Raw genomic sequence first — 25348 nt, 5'->3', positions numbered from 1 at the left:
CACGCTGTGAGCTTGTAGATCTGCTATTTTTTTAAAAATCAAGTCCGTGGCCAAATACAGGTCCTTGACATGGAAAAGTTCTACCACTGATATAGCAACATACTGCTAGGATTTAGAAAACATTTTTAGATATGTATTTGGCCACGGAGCGCGGAACCCCATCTATCTCTAAATGTTTTGTTCAATTTTCGGAAGCGCGACACCTGCTCGCAACCAAGCATAAAAATTACTTATTCCTACTGAATCTCTTCTCCACTAAGTTAGTATAGTAGTAGTAGTAGTAGTAGTAGGTCTAGTTTTTAATTTGTGGGTGAAACTGTCAGTATATTTAGTCATACTTTTAGTCATCATAGCTTAGTTTTTATTTATTTATTTCCGTAAAAAAAAATTAGTTGACGAGCATTTTTCGCCATAGTTTTTAGTAGACAAATTTAACACTGATGTGTATATCGTCTCTGTCCGGTGGAAACCTCATACGTCCAACACTGTTACTTTTCAGGGATCAATTCAAAAACAGCAAAAGTAGCAGATAGACAAGCTCGAAACGCGCTGCTTCGAGCGCTTCGAGCTTGCATATCTGCTATCTGCTGTAGTGTGATCAAGTAGGGCGTTAATTTACGGGGGGAAAAACCCACAGAAAGTTGGAATATGGAGTTAAGAGGTTTCTGTCCGACAGCGACCATATACTCCATCTATGTTTCCAAGGGTTTTGTCTTCAAGATGGAAAACGTCCCAGCCCGTGTGTCACTCTCTGTATAAAACGTCCCTGTGCGTCACACTCTGTATCTGTCCCTCTCACCCCTTCGCTAGGGAACGACGTCACCCTGCTGGTGGAACCGCAACAACAACTGGACGAGTGCAACAACAACGTCCCCGACAACGACAACGACGACCAGGTGGTGGCGCTGCCGCCCCCCGTCCCCCGCGGCAGCAAGACCTCCTCCAACTCCTCGTCTCCGTCTCCCTCGCTGCGCTCCTCCCCTTCCTCCTCCCCGCTGTCGCCATCCTCCTCCTCCACCGCGTCCAGCTCCAGTGACGCGGTCAGTCCAACCACCACATACCACGTAGAGCACTATTTTGCCACCCACGGTTGTGGGTGGCGGACCGATTCTTTATGGGTCACGAGTAAATATCCCTTTTTTATAATTTCAAAAGATTTTCATAAAGTTAAAAAGAAATCTAACATTTTCAGGAATAAAAAGAAAATCAAGAGAATTTCATGAATTTGCTAAAAGAAATGTCCTAAAAAAACATAAGAAATAGTGAAAATAGCTGATCTATAAGCTCTCAATGTGTCACACACGTTGCGTATTTTTCCGAACCCACCCAAATTCTGACACAGGAATACTTTTTGAATTGTCGTCTAAGCTTGTCGGTTAGCTTGAATTTTGTATTATTTTTACCCCCGCCCCAGGACTCAGACGGGACCCCCTGTAAGACGGCCAAGCAGCAGCAGTCTGGCCGGGCCTCCAGTGGCCACAGAGAGCAGACAGGGGGCGTGAGCAACCACAGAACACAGAGCCACTCCACAAGCACTCCACAAGGAAACAACAAGGGAGGCAAGGTACGGTACAGGCTCTCCATGGCTCCGAGTAAACGACCAGCACCCATTTTCTTGGTTTACCTATGATCCTAGTTCACTGACACACCACACCACACTGTCTCTCTGCATCTGATGCAGTGTTGATTTTGACAGCACATTTTTATTTAGTTTTAGTCATAGTCTTTTGAATGAAATTCCATTTTGTTTTAGTCATATTTTAGTCATCTGGAATGTTTTAGTTTTAGTCTAGTTTCAGTCGACTAAATATCATAAGATTTTAGTCGACTAAATCTACAGTTGATTTAGTTGACTAAAATGTATTTTGGCGGGCCTCGATGGCATCGTAATGGCAGATTTTACACATTTTCAGAGCGCAACACCTGAGCGTAACCAAACTTGACCTAAGAAACGTCTTAGTTCTACTGGATCTCTTCCCAACTAGTCACTCCCTAACATTTTAGTCTAGTTTTAATTTTTTTACGAAATTGTCAATATATTTAGTCTCAGTTTTAGTCACCAAAGCTTAGTTTTTATTTAGTTTTTGTCAGTGGAAAAAGGTAGTCGACGAACGTTTTTCGTCATAGTTTTAGTCGACAAAATCAACACTGATCTGTCACTCTGGATAAGAGCGTCTGCTAAATGCCTAAGTTGTACATTTGAACCCAGATGTGAACAAGGTCATGCTATAGTGTCGGGGACGATCAGCGTGAAATCAAAGCTAATCTAATGGTGTTTTGCATGCGTCTCTCTGTCTCCAGGCCCGGCCGTCTCGCTCTCATCACAAGAACATCCACCACGGCCAGCAGGGGTCCTCGTCCTCCAGCGCCAAAACAAGCCATCAGAACAACAAGCCTCATCACCAGGGCAACGGCAAGAAGAGGAAAAATCAGCGAGACGCCACAGCAGCGCACGAGGACCTGTGTAGATAGGGGGCAGCAGACCCTCCCCTTCCGCCCCACCCCCCCTCCCACAACCAAAACCACCCACCCGCTCCGGCCCCCCCGCTCCTCTCCTCTCCTTGTCCCTGCTGCTGAGTAAACTGACTGACTGACTGTCCCACTGCCTTTGGGACGTTGTTAGTAGTATTAAGGATCTTTATTTGTCTCTCTCTCTTTTGAGCCTTTGTGTAAAGGGGCGGGGCACATATGCAAACGTTTTATAGTAGAAAAATGACACGCAAAAAAAAAAGTAGGAAATGGAAGAGCTGAAGTTCTTTGGACGTGAACTGAAGTCATGAAGGATGGAACGGCTCGTTTCGCTTCACGGTGGGAGCGACCCCCCCCCCACACACACAGCACCTAACATAATCTTGGATCTTGTAGCCCCCCCTGGCGTTAACAGGAGGGGACAGGACATGGTGTTTTTTGGACATGACTGTGGGAGCAATACCCGGAACTGCTGGCTACATTACAGAGAGGAACAGAAAAGAAAAAAAAAGATCAAAAAAAATTAATAAGGAAAAAAAAATGTTGACGCAAATGTTATGTTGAACAAAAAAAACAAATGTACACAGTTTTTTTTTTTTTTTTTAGATGGTAACCTGAAAATGCAATCCGAAAGATTGGGGGATATAACTTATGCATGACAATTTTCTTTTGTTGATGGGTGGTCTTTTTTTTGTTACGTCTAAAACAGATTATACAAAGATTTGTACAAAAAAAGACAAAACGAGCTACAAAAAAAACTACAAAAAACCCCAACAAAATGACAAAAATCATAAAAACTACTTGTTTCATATGACTTTTTACAGGTTGTACCGATTCAATACGTGTAGACGACGTGCACATTGTGCTCCCGAGCCCTGCATTTTTTGGTATAGCCAAGAGTTTTAGGGTTTGGGGTTCCATTGCCAACATGAATCATCAGCATCTATTTGTATTCGCGGCTGCTCTCTCTACGAGTGTGCTAATTAGTGAGCTAATTGCGCGCGTACACACACACACTTCATTTGTGCTCTGTTGTATGGTGGTGTCGTACCCCCAAAAGTAGGCGATCTGCAAGCTCAAAACGCCTTGTGAATGTAATGCGTTTGCGAGTTTGTAGATCGCCTATTTTCCACGCACGTGACGCCATCATACAACAAAGTATAACCTGGGCTACAAACACGCACACACACGCACGCACACACGCACGCACACACACACACACAGCCCGATAGATGACTGGATAGAGACTGTTCTCATACACACACAGCTCAATAGCACAGCCATACAGCAGTTTAGTGGCTTTATATGAATGCAGGTTCAAATTAGTAAAGGGTGATAATTATTTTATTAAAATCCTACACTTGAAAAAAAAACAAAAAAATATGTATAAACAATCCGACTGTGGGTGGTTAATCTGTTCCCTTGGTAATTTACCTACTACAAAAAAAAATCATTTGTATCTGTTAAATGTATTTATTTTTTTATTAATTATATGAATATAGTATGAATATGTTATTAACATTAGAAACCCATTATATCCTTCAAGTCCTTTGGGATAGGATAAGTTGAGGTATCGGAGGGCGGCGAGGGGGGGGTTCATGTACCGTACAATGATGCCGTTATGTTATTATATCATTGCCTTTTTTTCTTTTTTCTTTTCTTTACAGTGATAGTTGAAGTGACCAAGTTACTTTGAAAAGTTGAGAGACCATTTTACAAGTCATAACGGAGAATTTTCCTTTATTTTCCGTTTTTTTTCTCCTTTTTTCCCCCTCTGTTTTTTTCTTTTTAATATGTGGCTGGTCTACTTACTTTAAAAGGGAGCTGAGTGTTTTTTTTTTGGTTTGTTTTAAACAAAACTGTTTTCTCTTCCTTTGTTTTCCAGAGGGAGAAATCAAATGACTTCTTTAGGTATTGTCAATGCCCCTCTCACTCTCACTGCAGTTCAGCAACTTAACCTGTCGGTGGCATCATTGCTCAAGGTCTGAACCTTCATTGAAGTTTGCGTCTGTATACTGCATTTGGACATTTCATCTCTTAAATCATTATATTCAGGTGGAAATGATGAAGCATTTTCGGGTGAAATGCTCCAGGTTATACATACTTGGAACAGATCAAATCTTCTCTGTCGGGTGGAAACCTCATATGTCCAAAACCGTTACTTTTCAGGATTCAACTTAAAAAATGGCAAAAGTAGCAGATCGACAAGCTCGAAACATGACGCTTCGCGCTGCATTTTAAACTTGCGGGTCTGCTACTTTTGATGCTTTTGTGTGACGCTGTAGGACTATCAAGGGCGTTAAGTTACGAAAACGCTAAAAGTTAAAATATGGAGATGAGAGGTTTCTGCCCAACAGCAAACGAAACGTAAAGTGGTGTTCTCCTTGGCTATCAGCCGGGATACTCACAAAAGCACACAAACAGCCACCCCCCCTTCTGAGAAAAATATTCTGCTGTCCGTAACACGCAAGATATCCACAGCAATAACTACCTACCGCCCTACTGTACCTACTAGTTAGGACATGTATTACTGTACTTTGCTATTACTACTATTATGATTAGTCGAGAACTGCTATTACACTTTTCACTATCGCAGTCACCTGGATGACCACGGCCTACTCCTTTTGTGTTTAGACAACTTATTTTTCTTTCTTTTTTTTACGTTGAATGAATGAATGAATGCACTACTACTACTTATCTGGTGTTGAATTGAGCTAAGAGAAGATGCGGTAGTCCTTCCATTCTGTTTTTGTTTTTTTTTGGTCTAAATGCAGTATATAAGTGCGGGCCTGGGGGTGAAGGACGACAAAAGGGTGAAATATGTCAACAGTGCCATCAAGAATGTTCCGTCATCATCTCTCTTTCAAACCCAAACTGTACTCATCCAAATTGTTTCTCTGCAGCTATTTACAATTCATGCAATAAAAACAACCACAGTACAATTAAACCTGGCGTGTTTGAAACACAAAAGTCTTGTTTATATTAGGACCTTGTATCACTGTATCCTGTGATTTGTCTGTGGTAAGATAAGATCGACTTTGATTGATCGACCCGTAAGGTTCCATTTGTACACACTCAGAGTTAAGACCCGTTAGGATTAAATTGGTTCCATTTGTACACAAGAGTTACGGACATGTAAGGGTCCATTTGGAACCTTTGGGACCTCACTTTGAGATCCACTACAATAATATGCATGAAATACTGTTTGTATGATTGAATTTGTGTTTATATTTTTTGGAATTGTTAGAGGGATGACCCCTAACCACCTGGGTGCCATGTTAATGGCGTCCACTACTCCTAACTAAATAGGATGGGTACAAGCACAAAAACCTTTTCAGATGGGGGTCCGTGGCCAAATACATACATCAATTTGGGGGTCCTTGGCTTGAAAAGGTTTGAGAAGCACTGGTGTAGGCAGATCAAGGTTTTTTCAAGAATCTACGTTAACACTACTGTTACCAAGGCGACGATGACGATAGGATAATCGTCCCGATTAAGGACGCAACGCCAGTGTGACATTGCCCTAAGATCATACGACACCATATGCTAGTACCTATAAGTACAGCGGAAAGCGGAGCGGCTAGCAGACCAGCTGTAAGATAACCACCTTGATAAATCAACCCGATCTCCAGAGATTACCGTAACATTGTACGGAACGAGTGCACTTCATTCCGTGGATAGCCGCCTCGGAACTCCCGAATTGCGTGCATATGTACGGCGCTCCCTTTGTGACAAAACCATTTCGGAGGTGCGCAGTCACAGGCGAACTGTCACCCCGTGAAGGACCACCGAGGGAGCTAAGGCGACCGAGTTGCCGTCCTGAACGGTGGGACGTTCGCCTGTGCCTACTCAGCGCCGTTTGAGTTATGTACCGATAGGCACAGAATCGTAATTTTTTTTGTGGGCACTGCTCTGCTTCCGGGTTTTTCCGGGTTGCGACTGGTTACGCCCACCGTGGGACTCGCCGTACATATGCACGCAATTCGGGAGTTCCGAGGCGGCTATCCACGGAATGAAGTGCACTCGTTCCGTGCAATGTTACGGTAATCTCTAGAGACTTGAGATAGAGCTATACCTAGCTCCCATAGGATCTCATAATTGGCTGAGCCGCTCGCCTCAGCCCCAAACAGCCATACTACTTGCGACAGTCACAGGAGCCAGCAGTACCTACAGAATAATACAGTCCTTTATAAGATGGCCTATCAAATTCTGTGACTTACTCAAGGGATCACTGTGGTCGTTATAACAACTATGAGTTGATAAAAAATAGTATATAATACTAATTATTGTTGAGCACTCGGTCGTTTAAAGCAGTGGTTCTCAAAGTGGTGTTCCAGGGGGTCCCAAGCACTATTAGTGTAATATAGCCTCAAAATCAGTTAAACCACTTTAACCCTATATAGCCTATACATTGGCTATTTGAAAAAAGCCGATCTTCAAGCTCACAAAGCATCGTGATGCGATGTGTTGTGACAGTGAGCTTGTAGATCTGCTATTAAAAGATTTTTATTTTTTTTCTTCACATCTGCCTTTCATAGCGCCACCAGGAGCAGGAGGCCGACTTATAAAACACATTTTTGAATATTACTCACTTAGATTGTATCCAAATTTCACGCAAAACGGTACACATGATCTCTAGTCATGTGATCAAGACGGATCTGTTAGATTTTTCATATTCCATCCTGATTGGCAAAGAATCACATCTAAAATTTGCAGCAGTGGCCCATTTTGAACAAAATGCCCAAATCATGAATGCAGCGCCCAATTGCGGTGAGACTTTGAACGCACATTCGCATTATGTTAAGGAACAAATGCCACCCTTTTAACATAGCCCTATTACAGTGCCACCAGGAGGCTGACTTTTGCAAAACATTTTTTTTTATATTACTCCTCCAAATTTTGTCCAAACATCACGCAAATCGGTACACATTATCTAGTCAAGATGGATCTGTCAGATTTTTCATATTCCATCCTGATTGGTGAGTTCCGAACATTACATGGCCCACAATAACATACCTGACCTGGCGGAGACTTGCGCTCTGAGGAGCACTTTGTTCCTAGGTATTATTTATTTATTTTAAATTATTATTATGTAGGGAGAAATCCGCCGACCGGATGTACAACTGTAACGTCGCCTGTCTTGACGCAACAGGTGTGAGACGGACAACTTCTCAGAGACACTAGTTGTACTGTTTTGTACTGCTGGAAATACACACTGAAACCACGGTGTGTGAGTGAGTGAGTGAGTGAGTGTGTGAGTGAGTGTGTGTGTGTGCGCGCGCGTGTGAGTGGTTGTGGAACTGCAGCTCCGCGCACAGACAGAAGCTGTTCACAGGCAGCAGCTCAAGTCAAACATCACATAGGCTAATATAAATACCAGCATTCAAACGGCGTCTCAACTTCGATCTGCTTCCCTGGACGTGTGTGTTTGTGTGATTGTTATAAAATAAGGTAAGAAGTGAACAATTAGCTTTAATAATAAATACACATCAGTTCGATTCCAAAGTGTTTGTCTAAGGCGTGTGTAGGTATGATTTTATTTTCTTCTCCTCCTTCCCCTTTTCAGTGAAACCTCTTAACAGTCTAACACTACAGCTTGCGTTGAGAAAAAAGAAAGATTGTTCAGAGGCGTCTGAATGTCCTGCTATTTTAGTGTTTTATGGCTGTTTGTTTAGTCTGTTGGGTGTTATTGTCTCATATAGTGGAACCACAATGGAAATAAGCGTCGGCTATTTTGTGTCTCTAATCCACATGTGTGTTTAAATCCACATGTGCATTAGTAGACACTTTTGGCACTTTTGAAGGGTGACACGGCTACTGTTTTAATTTTTTACTGTATTGCCATTAGCCCATTACAGTAGGCTATTCCTATTCACAACCATATATTGCCTATGGTGTAGTGATGTGTTCTGTTCAGTGAAACCATCACATGCATGTTGTTCTCTAGTCTCTACCGTCGTGTTGAAGAAGAACGATTTATTTAGAGGCTTGAAATGCATTGGACAATGTAACCACTGTGTAAAGGTGTATTGTGTTCTCTTCAGCAGTGGCGGAAAAAGTACTCCCATTTTTTAATTAAGTAAAAGTATCAAGCAATGTAAAAAATACTCTGTTACAAGTAAAAGTCTGGAATTAATTTTTGAGTAAAAGTACAAAAGTATTGGTATAAAAATGTACTTACCAAAAGTAGAAAGTACTCATTATGCAGAATGTCCCATCTCACAAGTTTTCAAATGTATAAAATGTATAAAGATCTTTTGAAAATAATCGGCTATTTTCAAAAGGCCGAAATGTAGTAGTGGTTAATGTATTGTGGAGTAAAAGTATAGTATTTTCCTATGAGAATCTGAGATGTGTAGTGGAGAAGAATTAAACATATTGAAAATTGGAAGTACCCCATTAAAGTAAAAAAAATACCTCAACATTCTACTTAAGTGCAGTACTTGAGTACATGTACTTAGTTACTTTACACCACTGCTCTTCAGTGAAACAGTGAAGTTCTTCTCTGCTGTGTAGCAGTGTTCATCTGGCTGCTGCTGCTGCTGCTGCTGCTGCTGCGTTAAACTGCTCATCATTTGTCGTTGACTTTTGACACTTTGACGCCGTTTTTGTTATTGTTATTGAAATGTTGGTGGAGATTTACTGTGCTGTAGCATGTCGGCGTTAACCGATCGAGCATTAAGGCCAAATATATAGTAATTCAGTGATTCAGTCTATCAACTGAGAATTAAGTTTGTGACTCATATTCAACTTTATAGACTTGAATTTGGTGTGAACACAAACCGACAACCTCAACACACGTGTGTATCTATCAATGATGTCCACACGCGTCCACGTGTGTTTGTTGCAGCCCTAGAATGTCTGTGAGATTACATATATTTCATGTTTTCCAGGAATACATGAAATGTAATATCACAGACATTCTAAGGCTAGTGTTCTTGTTTTTTTTTCTTGTCAGTGAAAGGTTTTCCTTAATAAGCCTTTAAACGAGTTCCAGGGCAGGAAATCGTTTTTTTTTTTTTTAATGATAAAGAAATCAAAAGACGGTCTTGCATCATTCATCACTTCCCAGCACCACAGTGTTGCCAAGTCTGCTTATTATATGTGAAATATTGGTAGTGGGGGTTGTTTCTACAGTTTGCTTATGTTGTTTAAACCAGTGGTTCTCAAACGTTTTCATGTCAAGACTGAGACTGGACTGCTGATAAATTGCTGTACCATCATACCAAATGGGGTCCGGGGACCCCCAGGGGTCCTTCTTGAGAGGGTTCCAGGGGGTCCTCAGCTAAACGACTCTTGAGAGTTTGCGAATGGAACTAAATAATGGACCCTTATTACGGGTCCATTTGGTTCCATTTGCACACTCTCAAGAGTTATGGCGGGGGTCCATGGCCCTATGCTGCATAGTCAACTGGGGGTCCTTGAAATGAGAAGAAGTTAGAGAACCACTGACCTAGGCTACACACATACTGTACTGTACATCATTACTGACCCCTCACCTCATTGTAGATATTTGGTCAAATCACAAGACCTCTCTTTGCTGCTCTGCCAGTTCTGTGTAACATTAACATTCTTTAACCCATTCAATCCGGGAACGCATCTGTGTCACTTTAGATTTCTTTGGCTATTCAAAAATAGCAGATATACAAGCTCATAGCGCAATATTTCATAGCGTGAAAATGTTTGCAAATCTTTGAATATATAATTTTTTAACTCAAATCTTTGCTTCTGTGGTGGTCCACGGACAAATACATATAATTTTGGGTGGTTCTTGACATGAAAAAAGTTTGACAACCACTGATATTATAGCAATATAAGTTTTTTTTTTAAGACATTTGTAGAATCCCCAGAAGCATTGAGTTACAAATGTTAAATAATAAAAATAAATAAATATATATATTCAAAGATTTGCACCAATTTTCATGAAAAAAATATGCTGTGAGCAATTTTTTGAATAGCCAAAGAAATCTGAAAATGAAACGGATGCATTCCCGGTCTTAATGGGTTAAGTGTTGTTTTTATTGGTGCCCCTCCGGAGAGAAGGGCTGTACTGTGTGTGTGTGTGCGTGTGTGTGTGCGTTGGGGGGGCAACTATAGGTTTGCACTTCCTCCGTCCAAGGTCTGCATTATCTCCTTCCTTATACATAAGGTCTATATGATTCAGGAAGGCTGAAAGTACTCCACTGTGACCCTGAAAACCGTAATCACAAGCATTGCTTTGTCCAGTGGACTGTGATCACTATATAAAGTATAGGATACTTTGACCTTCTGATAATTAATAACTCAACCGTGCTCACTGTTGCTACCCATTGATTAAAGTTCTCAGTCACCATTTGAATTCCATAGAAGCCAGCATCTATGGAAGTTTGTTGCGCACCGAAAATAGCCGATCTACAAGCTCACAACACGTCGCGCTGCGACCTGTTGTGAGCTTGTAGATCTGCTATTTTCAGTTAGTAGTTACTTTAAGATTAAAAAGAGTATTTGAAGTGGTCAAAATAGCAATATATAATACATGTTCAGCATCTTCCACGGTCTCAGATATTTCATAAAAGCAAAGGTAAAAGCCTCAATCTGTGCTACAGTATAGTGTGTGTGCTCCTTTTTCAAAAATCTCAGATCGGGATTTACGGTTCAGTCATGAGATTTTATCTTTGCTTTATTCCATGTGCTACCTTCTGCCTACTCTCTCAAGACTGGTGTGGTGACTGATGCTGTCAGGCCAGCTGTCTCGCTGCTTGTAGTTTGCTGGCTGCTGGTACTCTCTTTCTTCCCAACTCTCTTTCTTCCCAATATTCCGTTTTGATATTACAACATGAAATGGATGTAATATCACAGACATTCTAGGGCTAGTGTTGTTGTTGTTTTTTGTTGTCAGTGAAAAGGTTTTCTTTACAACTAAGCCTTTAAGCGACATGTCTTAAGTTCCAGGGCAGGAAATCGTTGTTTTCAGATGATAAAGAAATCAAAAGAGGGTCATCATTCATCGCTGCCCTGAGAACCACAGTGTTGCCAAGTCTGCTTATTATAACCAAAATATATATATATATTTGGGGGGGGGGGGGTTGTTTCTAAAGTGTATAGTTGTGTATATGTTGTTGAAAACAGTGGTTCTCAAACGTTTTCATGTCAAGAACCTTCCCCCCTAATATTCCTTTGATGTGGGCCTGCTTCCCTGTCTGTCTGGCTGGTTTTGCACTGTCCGGCCCTGTCTCACTAATGGGTTAGTGATAACAGTGCCTCAGTCCGGTCCTGGTCGGGACAAGGGTTGTACTGTTCCATGATGTCAACTTACAAACTGGGGGAGGTTGAATTCCAAAACTAGAGATAACCAACCCCCTAGAGAGGAGGGGGGGGGGGGGAAGTGATCTATTCTCATATACTGCTGAGCAATCCTGACTTAAAATAAAAGCTCGGTCATTAAACATAATTGAAGTTAAGCTTTGCATGTTTGCTCACAACAAAGTGACATTTCTAGTATGGACACCCTTGGGGAATTGAATGTGTCCGTAGCTGTTAGCAGCAGTGTTGCCATGTCTGCTTATTATAAACATCTTTGGGCTTGTTTTTCTGTGAAGTTGCTTGTAAATTATTGGTAGTTGTGGGTTGCAAGTTTTTGGGCTTGTTTGTAAAATGTAGTTGCTTATTTGGTCTTGTTTCCTAATGTTGTTTAAACCAGTGGTTCACTCAAACATTTGCATGGCAAGGGCCCCCAAATTAATATGGATTTATCCACGGACACCCCCCATCTAAAAATACTTTGTTCCAGGGACCCCCGTACCAGATTTGTGTTGTTCAAATATTTTGAAAAATATGTTTTTCAAGATTTGTTTGTAAATAGCAGATCTACAAGCTCACAACGCATCGCGACACGTTGTGAGCTTGTAGATCGGCTCGTAGATTTTCAAATAGCCGATGCATATAGGTTTAAAGTGCTCATGATGTAGCCCATAGTCATTGTTTTCGTAGACCTGGTTGCTTGTTTCTCTTGCAAAATCTGGTAACACTGGTTAGCAGCTGTTTGGAATGAGATGTATGTCACTTTGTCGTTGGAAGTGTTGGCCTGGTAAAGGCTTAACTGTAGTTCCTATATCTCAGCAACAAGGGTTTCATGTCAATATCACATCTCCCCGAAGGAACACAGAGAGAGCACTCTATAGATCGACCAGGGAAACTAAAAGCTTGCACTGTTGTGCTGACGTATTGTTGCTCCAGGAAATCAGGGCCTAATGGCTTTTGTGGTTTGTAATGTAAACAGATCTCCCTTTTACTGACATTCTTAAAGAGCAGAAGTTAGAAAAATGTGCAAACACACAGAAGGGCTTAGATAAAAAATGTTCTGTTCTGTACTGTAGCAGCACTGTACTGATTGCTCCCATGTTGCTGTTCACTCTGGAGTTGCGTAGATGAACCATATACAGCAGTGGTCTCAACCTGCTACAAGACAGGGATGTTTTTGGGGTGCCATGTCATTATTCCGACGTCCCGTTGGTCCGACTGGCACACATTATAACTAACCCTAACGGTGCGTTTTAACAGCGGGCGATTCAGGATAGTATTTTCCGGAAGTGCATTATATGTCTATGAGAGCCGGCAACTACTGGCGATAGGGCGAAGTGGGCGGGGGGGCGATGAAAGATGGATTTTCTTTATCTTTTGGACGATGTCGCCCGGCGATCGCCCGAGAGTCGCCCGCTGTTAAAACGTACTGTAACTCTAACCCTAACCTCACACTAACCTAATGGTCTGAATAATGGGATGCCGGAATTATGAGCGGGGTTGGGGCTATCAAAACAAACAGTTTGTTTGGTGGCTGATGCAGGTATAGAGGGAAATTATGGTTTAAAAAAAGTTTTTGTTATGTAAACCAGTGGTTCTCAAACCTTTTCATGTCAAGGACCCCCAAATTGACACTTATTAGCACGCGGACCCCCATTAGAAAAGATATGCCAGGGACCCCCCACAAGAGAAGATTTTTGTGGCTCTAGCAGTGATTCTCAACCATTTTAATTTCAAGGACCCCCAGTTTGACAGGCATTAGGGTACGGACCCCCATTTAATGGCATTTCTATCTCTGGGACCCCGATTTATATTGTAATATCAATGTTAATTTAACTCAGAGAGTTACAGACCCATAAGGTTTCATTTGGTTCCTAACTAGGCCTATCTATCATTTAGCTAGGGACCCCTGGGGGTCCACTGACCCCACTTTGAGAACCATTGATGTAAACATCCTATGCCTTTTAATCTCTGGTGACTGATCTTCAGTGGGTCAGTGCAAGCTGGCCTCACAGCCTCCCAACAAATAACAGTGACACGTTCTGCCATCACTACCCAATTATCTATTGTGTTGCTGACTGTGACATTTGTGCCGGCATGATGGGACCGGACTGTCGTGGTCGCGGCTGTTGATGATTCGTTTGATTTCACAGTTCGGTGCATCCGGACAGGGTCTCTCTGTTGTTGGTGGGGTGCGTGCTTGTGTGTGTGGGCCTTAGTGATCCGGGGGCCCGTTTCAAGAGCTAATATGAGGCCCCCATATGCCCCCCCCCCCCCCCCCCAAATTGTGGACTGAAGTTGGTTTGCTTCCATAATCCATAATGATGCATTTTCAAACTAAATTCATTAGACTATTTGCACTTCCACCTGCTGCTGCCAACTAGTGGTGTAGAGGCTGAATAATGTTTATTCAATTCTTGCATGAAATTCTTGGACGTCGGCCAGCCGGAGGCGGGCCCCGGACTGGGATGCGAGTCCGGACTGGGATGCGAGTCCAGGGCCCCCTGAGGTTCGAGGCCCGTTTGAAACGGGTGAAACATAGCAAAGGCCGCCACTGGACTCGTATATATAAAAATATATATCTTTTGATAATAAATCGGTAAAATCAGGCAAAAATAAGAATTGAATAACATAACTCTAACCTAACCCTAATCCTAACCCTAAAACCGAAATAAAGAAACCAAAAACTGGAGAAAAAAAACTAACCCAATCCGCCCAGAACCGCATGCGGGGGGTCCGCATGCACGCGCGCTGCGCGCACGTGCATTTGTCCCGTGATGTCCCGCGAAACGGGTTCATCTGTCCCTGAATGGTCCTGTTTGGAGGTGGTCACCCTAAATACTGTATGTATGATTGAAATTGTAAAATGATATACCGGGATGCCAAAAAAGGCTGCCAAAGTATTGTTACTTATACCTATAGAGTAGGCTACTGAGTGATATGCTTATTGTATCATGAAGACATATGCCATGATTTTGTGAATGTAACCGTAACTGTACCTTAATAAGTGTGTGTGTGTGTGTGTGTGTGTGTGTGTGTGTGTGTGTGTGTGTGTGTGTGTGTGTGTGTGTGTGTGTGTGTGTGTGTGTGTGTGTGTGTGTGTGTGTGTGTGTGTGTGTGTGTGTGTGTGTGTGTGTGTGTGTGTGTGTGTGTGTGTGTGTGTGTGTGTGTGTGTGTGTGTGTGTTCTCCTGCCACAATGCTGTTTCGTATCAAGGCTCCTAATAAACGGTGGTGTGGTGTGTTTTTCCTGTCATGTGACCTACTGTAGGCTCCTAGCGGGCTAATGTAGTGTACCGTAACCGTTGTGTGTTTGACTGATGACAGTTTCCTGACAGTCAGCCAGTTATTCAGCTAATGAGACGACTGTAAAGAGATGTTGGCGAGCATCATCACCCTGCTTTGGTTTCACTTCCCTGAAGTATGTTAAAGGCATAGTATGTAACTATGCCCTGTGTTTACGTATGTGTATGTGTATGTGTATGTGTATATGTATATGTATATGTATATGTATGTATGTGTCATGTGTATGTGACACATACACATACACATACACATACTATGTGTATATGTATATGTATGTGTGTATATATATATATATATATATATATATATATATATATATATATATATATATATATATATATATATATATATATATATATATATATATATATATATATATATATATATATATATATATATATATATATATATATATATATATATATGTACATTTTATATATATATAGTTTTACCAAACAGTTTTTTTTTCACGGTCCGGGGACATTCTTGGATCTACCAAAAACAAAATACAGAGAGAGGGCAATGTGTGTCTTCAGGTAAACACCACCACACTACTCCAGTGGCTGATTACTGCTCTGCTGGTATAGAGGGAAACGATGGGTACAAAATGTGTACATCGTTTCATATGTAAACACAGGGAAAAGTTACATACTATGCCTTTAAAGAAGTGATGGAAGCAGGATCTTCTATAGAGATTAATGTGTACGCGCGCGCATGCACACACACACACACACACACACACACACACACACACACACACACACACACACACACACACACACACACACACACACACACACACACACACACACACCTGTTTGGTGGTCTCTATGTGTGTGTGTGTGTGTGTGTGTGTGTACTTGTCAGATTGGAGTGTATAGGAGCCTCCACAGGAAGTCAGAATGTGACGGTTTGCAGGTTGTCTCTAGATGTAAAGGCCAGTCCACACCAATGCAACTCCTTGCAAGTCCTTGCAACATGGAACTACTTGCAACCCTTATCCCCAATGGCAGTTGCAAGGAGTTGCATTGGTGTGGATGGCCTTATGACTGTTATGTTGCAAGGAGTTGCGACTAGTTGCATTGATGCGGGTTGGCCTTAAGACTGTCACGCACACACGCGCACATGATACAAGTATTCAACTCTCTCACTGACTCTCTCTCTCTCTCTCTCTCTACCTTATCTCCCTCTATCAGGCACACATAATCTCATGCATTTCCCCTGTTTTATGCTCCTCCATCTTATTTAGATGGTCTTAATTTGAAGGAAGATGTTGGTTCCTCAGGCCCCCCATTATCAAACTGAATTGATGTGGCAAAACAAAGGCAACATTTAGTTTCACTACATGGGTTATTTTTGTGCTTGTGAACTTTAGTTTTAAAACAATCCAAGTTAGAGTATAAAGTTGGTTTCTTAAACCATGTTGTTGGCTTAGTTGGCAAACTTGACATCATCCTAAATTAATTTTATACTTGATGAGTTAGATCACTTATGACTTAGATCATTGATTGTATTGATTGCTTGACTGGCTGACAGGCATATTTTTTTTTATGGTCATCGCAAGTCATTGAAAGTTTGTTTAAACGGACAGTGTAGTGTAGTATACTTTTCTTAGATTGATAGGATAACTACTGACATCATCCACATTGCCCTGCCATCGACCCCATTCATCTGGTAGCTACTCTGCTAGTGAAAGTGAAAGTAATAAACCACTACAATCAACAAGTATCTCAGTAGCTTAATTTTAAAGTAAGAATTTCCATAATAATGCTAAGTAAATAGGGTTAAAGTGGTCAAACGTATTTTTATGCTATATTAAGTCATTTTGCTGGGGATCCCCTGTATGTGTGATCATGTGACCTATAGTTGCTTATTTTGGGCATGTTTTTGTAGACCTGGCCACTTGTTTCTCTCACAAAATCTGGCAACACTGCAGATAAACTGTCGATGGTATTTGGCCTTCTGATATGCTGATGATAATGATGATCTGTGCTCTGTCTCATGACAGTAACGTGAGGCTGAGTGTAGTGAAGAAATACTGCATAATCTCCCTGCTGATAAGTATGGTATTTCCTTCCTCTTTTGGGTGTAAGTGAAGCTGCTGCAATCTATGTAGGTTCAACTTTCTCCTTAAAAACACACACAGACACTCTCTCTCTCTCTCTCTCTCTCTCTCTCTCTCTCTCTCACACACACACACACACACACACACACACACACACACACACACACACACACACACACACACACACACACACACACACACACACACACACACACACACACACACACACACACACACACATTCTCTAATGTGTGTGCGTAATTAATTAATTAATTAATTTGTGCTGTTTTTTGGGTTTCACATGCAAATCACTAAGGCTGTGTGTGATTGTTTTTTGTTGGAAGGTGTGAATGCCTGAATGGTTCTCTCTTTCGCACGCACGTGCGTGCACACACGCACACACACACACACAGTGAAACCGTCCATAATACACCTTCACTGGTTTCACTGGAGGTCGTGCGGTAACTCTGGGAGTTAACGTAGATGCATGTGTGCTACACAGAATGGATGTCTCACTATCTGTCTGTCTCCCTCTGTGCTGAGGAGCTTTGGTAGGAGCAGACTATCTGTCTATCTGTCTGTCTCCCTGCTCTGTGCTGAGGAGGTTTGGTAGAAGCAGACTATCTGTCTGTCTCCTCGCTCTGTGCTGAGGAGGTTTGGTAGAAGCAGACTATCTGTCTGTCTCCTCGCTCTGTGCTGAGGGGGTTTGGTAGGAGCAGGAAATGGAAATGAAGCCAGTGTGGAATCAATGAAAACGCTGCACTTCTCATTAATGGCGTAGAAGGTGTCGCCATTTCCCCTCCTGCTGGTTTCAGGTGACTTTTCTTGCCATTAAACCATATGGGTATTTGACTGGACTTTACAGTTGATTGCATTACCTTTTGTAAACATTGTCGTAAATAATAACGCTTTCAGTCACTAGTTTAACCACTTAAACCCCATATGGGTAACCGGAGTCCCTCAGGGCTCAATACTAGTGTCTTTTATGTATTCTGTTATCGTGGGGAAAGCCAAAAGGTTTTCCCACAATACGGATGCTGGGGTTTAAGTGGTTAAGTCTTCTTTCAATTATCATGATATGCGTTTTTGTAAATTATGATCCCATTAATTAAAAAACTGATGATACAAGTAGGGTAATGCTTCTATAGGGCTTCTACTGGTTCTACTGAGTGAAGACCCAACCCTTGCTCCCCTTCCATCCAATACCATTCGTTTTCCGGTTGCTTTTCTTCGGGACAGGAAATTCCAAGATTTGAATTGCTTCAAAACGGTCCGTAGAAACCAATGGGTGACGTCGTCACGGCTCCCAGTCCCTTCGTCCATTATTATAATATTTTATTTTTTCCAGTGGTTGCTCTGTGCTGAGGAGGTTTGGGTAGGAGACAGCGCTGCGTGCTAATCTCTGAGCACACACACTGAGGACTAAGCCTCCTCATTAAGTCTGACTGCATGGCTGCAAGCCAGACACTTTTGTAATCCTCCCCTCAGCCTGGACGCCAACACGCACACGCACACGCACACGCACACGCACACGCACACGCACACGCACATGCACGCACACGCGCACACACACAGAAATACGCTTGTGTTCAACTTCTCCACTCTTTCTTCCTCTCTCTCTTTCAATTTAGATATATCAAATTAAACAGGACAGTCTTTTTATGTCTTTTTATTTGCCTATAAAACATCATAATCATAAAATGATTCATGCTCTGTTTGTGTAGCAGTAGTGACTCAGAGCCTCTGTCTGAAGACCAAAAAGCGCAAGGTAGTGCAGTGGTTCTCAAAGTAGGGTTCAGGGACCCCCAGGGGTCCTTGGTGGGGGTTCCAGGGGGTCCCCAGCAAAAGTAAATAATGTAGCATCACAATCATTTTAACCACCATTTATTCTTTGGCTATTCAAAAATAGCAGATGTGCAAGCTCACACTGCTATTTTTTAAAATATTTGAAATATATCAACAACAAAAAAAATTCCAACATAAATCTTCTCTTCTGGGGGACGGGGTCAGATGGGCGTCTGTGGCCAAATATAAATATTGGGGTCCTTTTTTAACTGCTGGGCTAGTGGATAAGATGTTTTCTTTCCACGTGGGACGTGGTCATGATGAACTCTGGAGGGGGGGGGGGGGTTAGGAGTTGAGTGTCTTCTTGCTCAAGGACACTTCAACACGTATGCTGGGCAGGCCATGGTAAAAAAGAAACAAAAAGAACATGGTTGAAGGCCATGTTCTGATGAAGGCCATGTGTGACCCAAACGTTTTACCACCTGTACCACGTTCTGTGTTTTAAAGGAATAGTTCACCCAAAAATATATACATTTATATTTTTACCCGCTTAGCGAAAGCTGCGGGTCTATGAAGAGGCAGACCTATGACTCATCATTCGACAAATTTGCATTCGACAGATAAATTTGCATTCGACAGATTTGTTCGACAGATTTGCGTCATTGGCTGTCGTTTAAGCCAATGGGATACTTTCCCATACTCTGAACGGGCGACCTCGTCCTCCCAAGCTATGGGACTATGCAGTCCTCCGAGCGCTAGCCGAATTTGGCTAATAGTTAGCTTGTATGATGTTACTAACTAACTGTTTTTAGCCAAGCGCGCTAATGTCCGCTCCCCATTAGTTATCGACGCAATTCGCGTTATTACTCTCGTAATTTTCATGTATTGTACATCCCAAAATAAAATTTATTAACCATGTTATGGTGCTGTAATGACTTTATATTTTCTCAACATAATACTGTCTTTCACACAGGCCTTGGAAAAGAGGATCACTTCCGCCATTTTCTTCTTCGTTGGTGTAAACAATGACACGGTTGCCAGATTTTGAGAGAAAAATAAGCAACCAGGTCAATGAAAACAAGCCCAAAGACTTAAGTGACTATTAGGCTACATGAGCACTTCAAACCTATATGCATCGGCTATTTGATAATAGACGACTTGGCAATAGCCGATCTACAAGCTCACAACAAAATAATAACAAATAACAAGCAACTACCTACATTTACAAGCAACTTCACAGAAAACAAGGTCGCTTGTAATTAGTATACATGGCAACACTAGTACGAGTACTTTCCCCACCACTGTTGCTGTTTTTAACATGACTGCCCTGTTTACAAATGAATGAATACACACTACAACCAAGGTTACTATAGCAACATTTTTCATGTAAGGTATGACGCTAAAATCAGCTGCATTTCATCAGAAAAAAGCAGATCTACAAGCTCACAACGCATCGCCGCCTTGTGAGCTTGTAGATCTGCTATTTTTTATTATGACGTTTTATTGAATACTTCATTTACAAAAGACATTAATGAAACCAAATGGACCCATTTGGGTTTTTCTTTCATGTAAGCCAGTAGTGAAAAGGGCAAACTTGCAGTTATGCATTACAACTCAAGCCTAGCTGTTTCAAACAGTGAAATCAAAAGACAAGTTGTGAGCTTCACTTTTATAAAGGGTTAGGGTTACATAAATGGGTGCAGTATTGATACTTTTACTTAAGTAAAACATTACAGTACTTTTTCCACCACTGTTGATGTTTTTAACATGACTGCCCTTACGCTACCTGTATTCTATGGACTCACTTCGTTCATTGTGAAAATAGTTTCTTTCTTTCATACATAAATGAATACTAACTGCTCACCACCGGTCTTTTGTCCAGGAACAATGCATACAACACTATCAACCAGTCCTCCTGGGTGTGTGTGTGTGTGTGTGTGTGTCTTCATTTTTTTTGTTCATACATTTCTAAGTGAAACACTGTAGTTTTGACTTGGGTAAGGGTAGGCTACATTATGAAGTAACTATATCGGCTGGTGAAAATAGCAGATCTGTGAAATTGTAGATCAATTATTTTCACTATCATTGATATTGTACACACACACACACACACACACACACACACACACACACACACACACACACACACACACACACACACACACACACACACACACACACACACACACACACACACACACACTTTATATTGGTAGCCAACCAATGAACCTCTGTGGAGTTATTTTTGTTGCATTCGAATGGCTGAGATTTTATTTTAATGACAACTTTTACATTTTGTACTGCAGATTGGGGCAAAAATAGCCTGCCGCAAGCGGGTATATTATGACTTTGTCATTTCTTGTTTTATCATTTACACACTCCATGAAGACTTGAATTCATGGAGATTTTTTTGTTTTTGTCGCATCCCTGAGCCAATAATTTGATGACCGGCAGGAGACTCAATTGACCTGCATTTGAGGCTTCATGGAGTGTGTAATTGATAGAAAATAAGTCATTTTCTGGGTGAACTACTCCTTTAAAGGACAAGTCCGGACTAAATACATATTTGCAAATGTTCCTACTTGTATTGATCCCAAATGACTGGCCATGGGGTCTATTTGCAGAATTGCCCCTGTCGTCCAGTTTCCCCAGCAGTCCCCAGCAGCCCTCATAGCATAGAGTGGAGCCCATAACATATAACATAAAATTAAAGTGATTTAAATTTTTTCATGAATCTGTTGTTATTAGTTGTCATTACACACGCATCCATGCCTTGGTTGTCCCACATGAGCCGCCACAGTCTCATAAACCATGTTTTGGGGTGAGAATTCGGCACAACTGCCAATCAAAGTGACTGTACCGGCCAATCACAGCGCTTCTTTTCCGGGACTTGGCAAAACACATAACAGCATAACATCTGTTTAGCAGACTACGGAGGCTCGTGTGGGACAACCAAGGCATGGACGCGTGTGTAATGGCAACTAATTCAACAAATTCATGAAAAAAAAAAAAAAAACACCTTTGACCGCAACACATAGCGTAAGTAGAGATATGCTTATGGGCTCCACTCTATGCTATGAGTGCTGCTGGGTAAACAGGTCTTTAAAAATGAGCCTATATGTTATTTAGTCCGGACTGTTTTTTTGGCTTTTTCTGCCTTTTATTGATAGATCACAGTAGACTGACAGGAAATGGGGTCGTCAGGATCGGGAGTCAAACCCGCGATACGCTGTTAGGTGCCTGGACTGCTACGCCAGCCGTCTAGGCCAGGACTTGTCCTTTTAAGTAAAAAAAAACACTGTTAGGAGCAATGCTGTTGTGCAGACTTTTATTCTCATAAAAGGGACATGTCATGGACAGACAGATATAGAGATCTCCATATATGGGCATTAAAGGGACACAGGCAGACAGACGGATACAGAGATCTACATACTGTATATGGCCACAAAAGGGACACAGACAGACAGACAGACAGACATACGGGTACAACAGGTGTTGCATAACAGGGTGGGGCATGCATTCACAACTTGCATTATTCCCGACTTGCATCGTTCCCGAGTAGGCCTGTGCCTACCGGCCATCCGTCTAGTTTTCAACAAATCTTGAAAGAATGTGAAAAATGTGGAATATTTCTGCAAACATAATTAACAACACAAAACTTGTATGGGGGGGGGGGTCCCTGCCTGGCACAAAATATTTTCAGATGGCGGTCCGCGTCCAAATGCATATTAATTTGGGTGGTCCTTGACATGCATTATGCATTGTACATTTTAGAACACTGTGTGTGTGTGCATGAGTGTGCATTCATGTACACGCGTGTCGGTGCATGCCTGTGTGTAGAGTATGACGTACTGTATGAAGAACAGGGCCTGCCGTCGTGTGAATGTGATCCACTGAAAGGTCATACTGCCTGCTTTGTTTGGTCTAGTTATAGTGGATGTTGTGGCATGTCCTTATCTTACCTATTGTATAAGTGTGTGTGTGTGTGTGTGTGTGTGTGTGTGTGTGTGTGTCATAGCTTGTCCTTATCTACCGTGTGTGTGTGTGTGTGTGTGTGGTGTGAGCATGCAGGGTGGGATGACCTGTCGGTGGTGTGTGTAGTAGGCTGTCACTCCCAGGATATCCCTGTGCATTGTGTTGTGTTTAGACGTAGGAAGTCCACACACACACAGACAGATACCATCGGTGGGCTTGAGGGGGACGGACCCTACTGAGAAAGGGTCATCTGAAGTAAGTCAAGGATAAAGAGGCTGTTTTAAACATAGTATACCATAATATACTATGATCCTGTGTAGGCGATTCTTTCCTTACTGTTAAGGTTGCGTTCACACGGGCAGATTAAAAGATCCAAAGATACTAAAATACACTGCATCTTTGTCGCTGTGTCACTTTGTATCTGTGTTGCTCAACGTGGTCGCTGACGTCATCAAACGTGCAGACATCGGAGCTACAGTTGTAGCTTTGTATCTGGAAGTTGAACCCAGCTCAACTTGAATTTGTAGCTTTGTATCTTTCTGATAATGTCTGATGCACATTTACCCAAAATATATACCTGACATAGAGTTACCTACTTGATTATCAACTTGGCAAGACAAGAAGGTCAGTATAACATTTAGCTATACAGCACAGGCCCTGTTACATGGAGCAAGTCAGATCTTGACTTGGGATGAATATGTTATGTAACAGCATGCATTGCTGCTCTTGTCAGTGACTGTGTATTTCAGTGGTCTTGCCTGGGTGCTGGTTCTATCGCTGAACCATAAAAGTTTATGTTTTGACTATGTCTTCTGTTAATGATGCCGATAAAGATAAGCTAGTGTCAGGATGTGATGGTGGGGTCTAGCAAAGATGCTTAATTTAGGAAGATAGCCACTAGGGGCGACAAAAGGTACACAAAAGGTCTCGCGAACATTCCATGTTTACTGGTGCTAGATCTCGCGAGAGTGCGTTGCTGGGACAGAGAAAGGTCGATAACAACAGTAGATTTTCTCCTGATTTGTCACCCTGAAAAAAAGCCATGCACTTTAGTGTCAGAATGTTGGTGAGATTGTGTAGCTTGTGAAGAATGGGTCCAATATTTAGCTCAGCGACCATGGGGGCTAAAGAATCGTTCAGAAGCTGTGTTCAAGTTCACTCTCCCATTGGAACCAATAGACTCCAACCTACTTCTGGTCCTAAAGGTGCGACCACCTACGCCACACAGATACGGGAAGTAAAAGGCTGTTGGGCTGTCTTGCTCTTCTATTTGTCTTGGGGTCTAGCTTGCAGCATCAGCCTGTGTGGGTGGATCTGTGGCGGTCTTCGCTCGCACTAAATGTCATCACAGATCACACACTAATGAAGTCATCATGTGTCAGTGTGTGACTCTGACACCTCTCGTGTGATGGAGGTCTGTGGAGCACTGGGGTGAAAGGATCACACTGCTTTGCCTTCATAGGCACTTGAACCATTTTCAACCTCGGTATTAGAGATGTACGGATACCAGTTTTTCCTTCCCGGACCTTACTCTGTCTGTTCTTTTTTCCCCTCTACAGTCTACACGAAACCTCTTTGCCGAAAATAGCAGATCTTGTACATCTGCCATTTTTGGCAAATGTTCCCCCCTCTATCACACAAAGATGTGGCACCCCCCCTGTAGTAACTCTAAAAAAAAACTGCCTCTTCCCAGTGTCTTGAGCTGTTCTACACATGATCTCCCATGGGCTATGGTTATATATCCCTTCTAATTCCATCTATTTCCATCTGCTCTAGAGTTTCAAAGAGTGTAATCTCCCAGTAAATATCCATTTCATGAATATTGATTTAATAAAGTTAATCAATATAAGGATGCCACTAACTGTCTCTATATACATTATTACCATAATATGTCCATATCAATACAGTAGACACAGGAGCACCTATTGGAAATAACACCAGTGGAAATGTCCCTGAACACATCTGATACTGTAAATAGGATCAGATTAAAAAATAAAAAATAAATATCATGGAAAAAGTTTCCCCCACGTTTTCATTTTCCGTAATATACTTAAAAAAGTGAAACTTTAATATATTCTAGGCTCATTGCATATGAAGTGGAATATTTCAGCCATATTCAGGTATAAATCAGTCTTAATCCGTTAATAACCAGGCCATTGGATCATTGGCCTCCCCACACGAGGCCAATGATGGGGGACGGAACATTTCATGTTCACCATTATTGTGACCCAAATAATTTGGTCACAATATATCACGCTAATCAAAATATGCTTAAAACTCCACTAAAATGCCACTTTTTGTTAACCACTTGCACCCCAGCATCCATGTTCGGTTGGGTCAACGTTGGCCCATAAGGAATGTATCATATTATGAAGACTTAGATACTTTCTCCCCAATTAGACCTAATCCAAATCCTTTTGGCAATGTAGTCATTTAGCTGAGGCTCTTATCCAGAATGATCAGTTTAATGG

General features: G+C 41.8%; 1 protein-coding gene across 1 annotated transcript in view; it reads left to right on the top strand.

The window, feature by feature from the left end:
• Positions 1–4397, top strand: part of tent4b (terminal nucleotidyltransferase 4B) — a 53320-nt gene extending 48923 nt beyond the window's left edge. The window contains exons 10-12 of the mRNA XM_080415873.1: positions 811–1040; positions 1415–1564; positions 2302–4397. Of these exons, the coding sequence (XP_080271999.1) occupies positions 811–1040; positions 1415–1564; positions 2302–2472 (551 nt within the window). The 3' untranslated portion in view covers positions 2473–4397. The remainder of the gene's footprint in view (positions 1–810; positions 1041–1414; positions 1565–2301) is intronic.
• Positions 4398–25348: the final 20951 nt, after the last annotated feature.

This window comes from Gymnoscopelus braueri, assembly GCF_963280865.1.
Source record: "Gymnoscopelus braueri genome assembly, chromosome: 1".
NCBI lineage: Eukaryota > Metazoa > Chordata > Actinopteri > Myctophiformes > Myctophidae > Gymnoscopelus > Gymnoscopelus braueri.
Note: the sequence above shows the minus strand (reverse complement) of the source record. Positions and strands in the feature narration are given on the sequence as shown.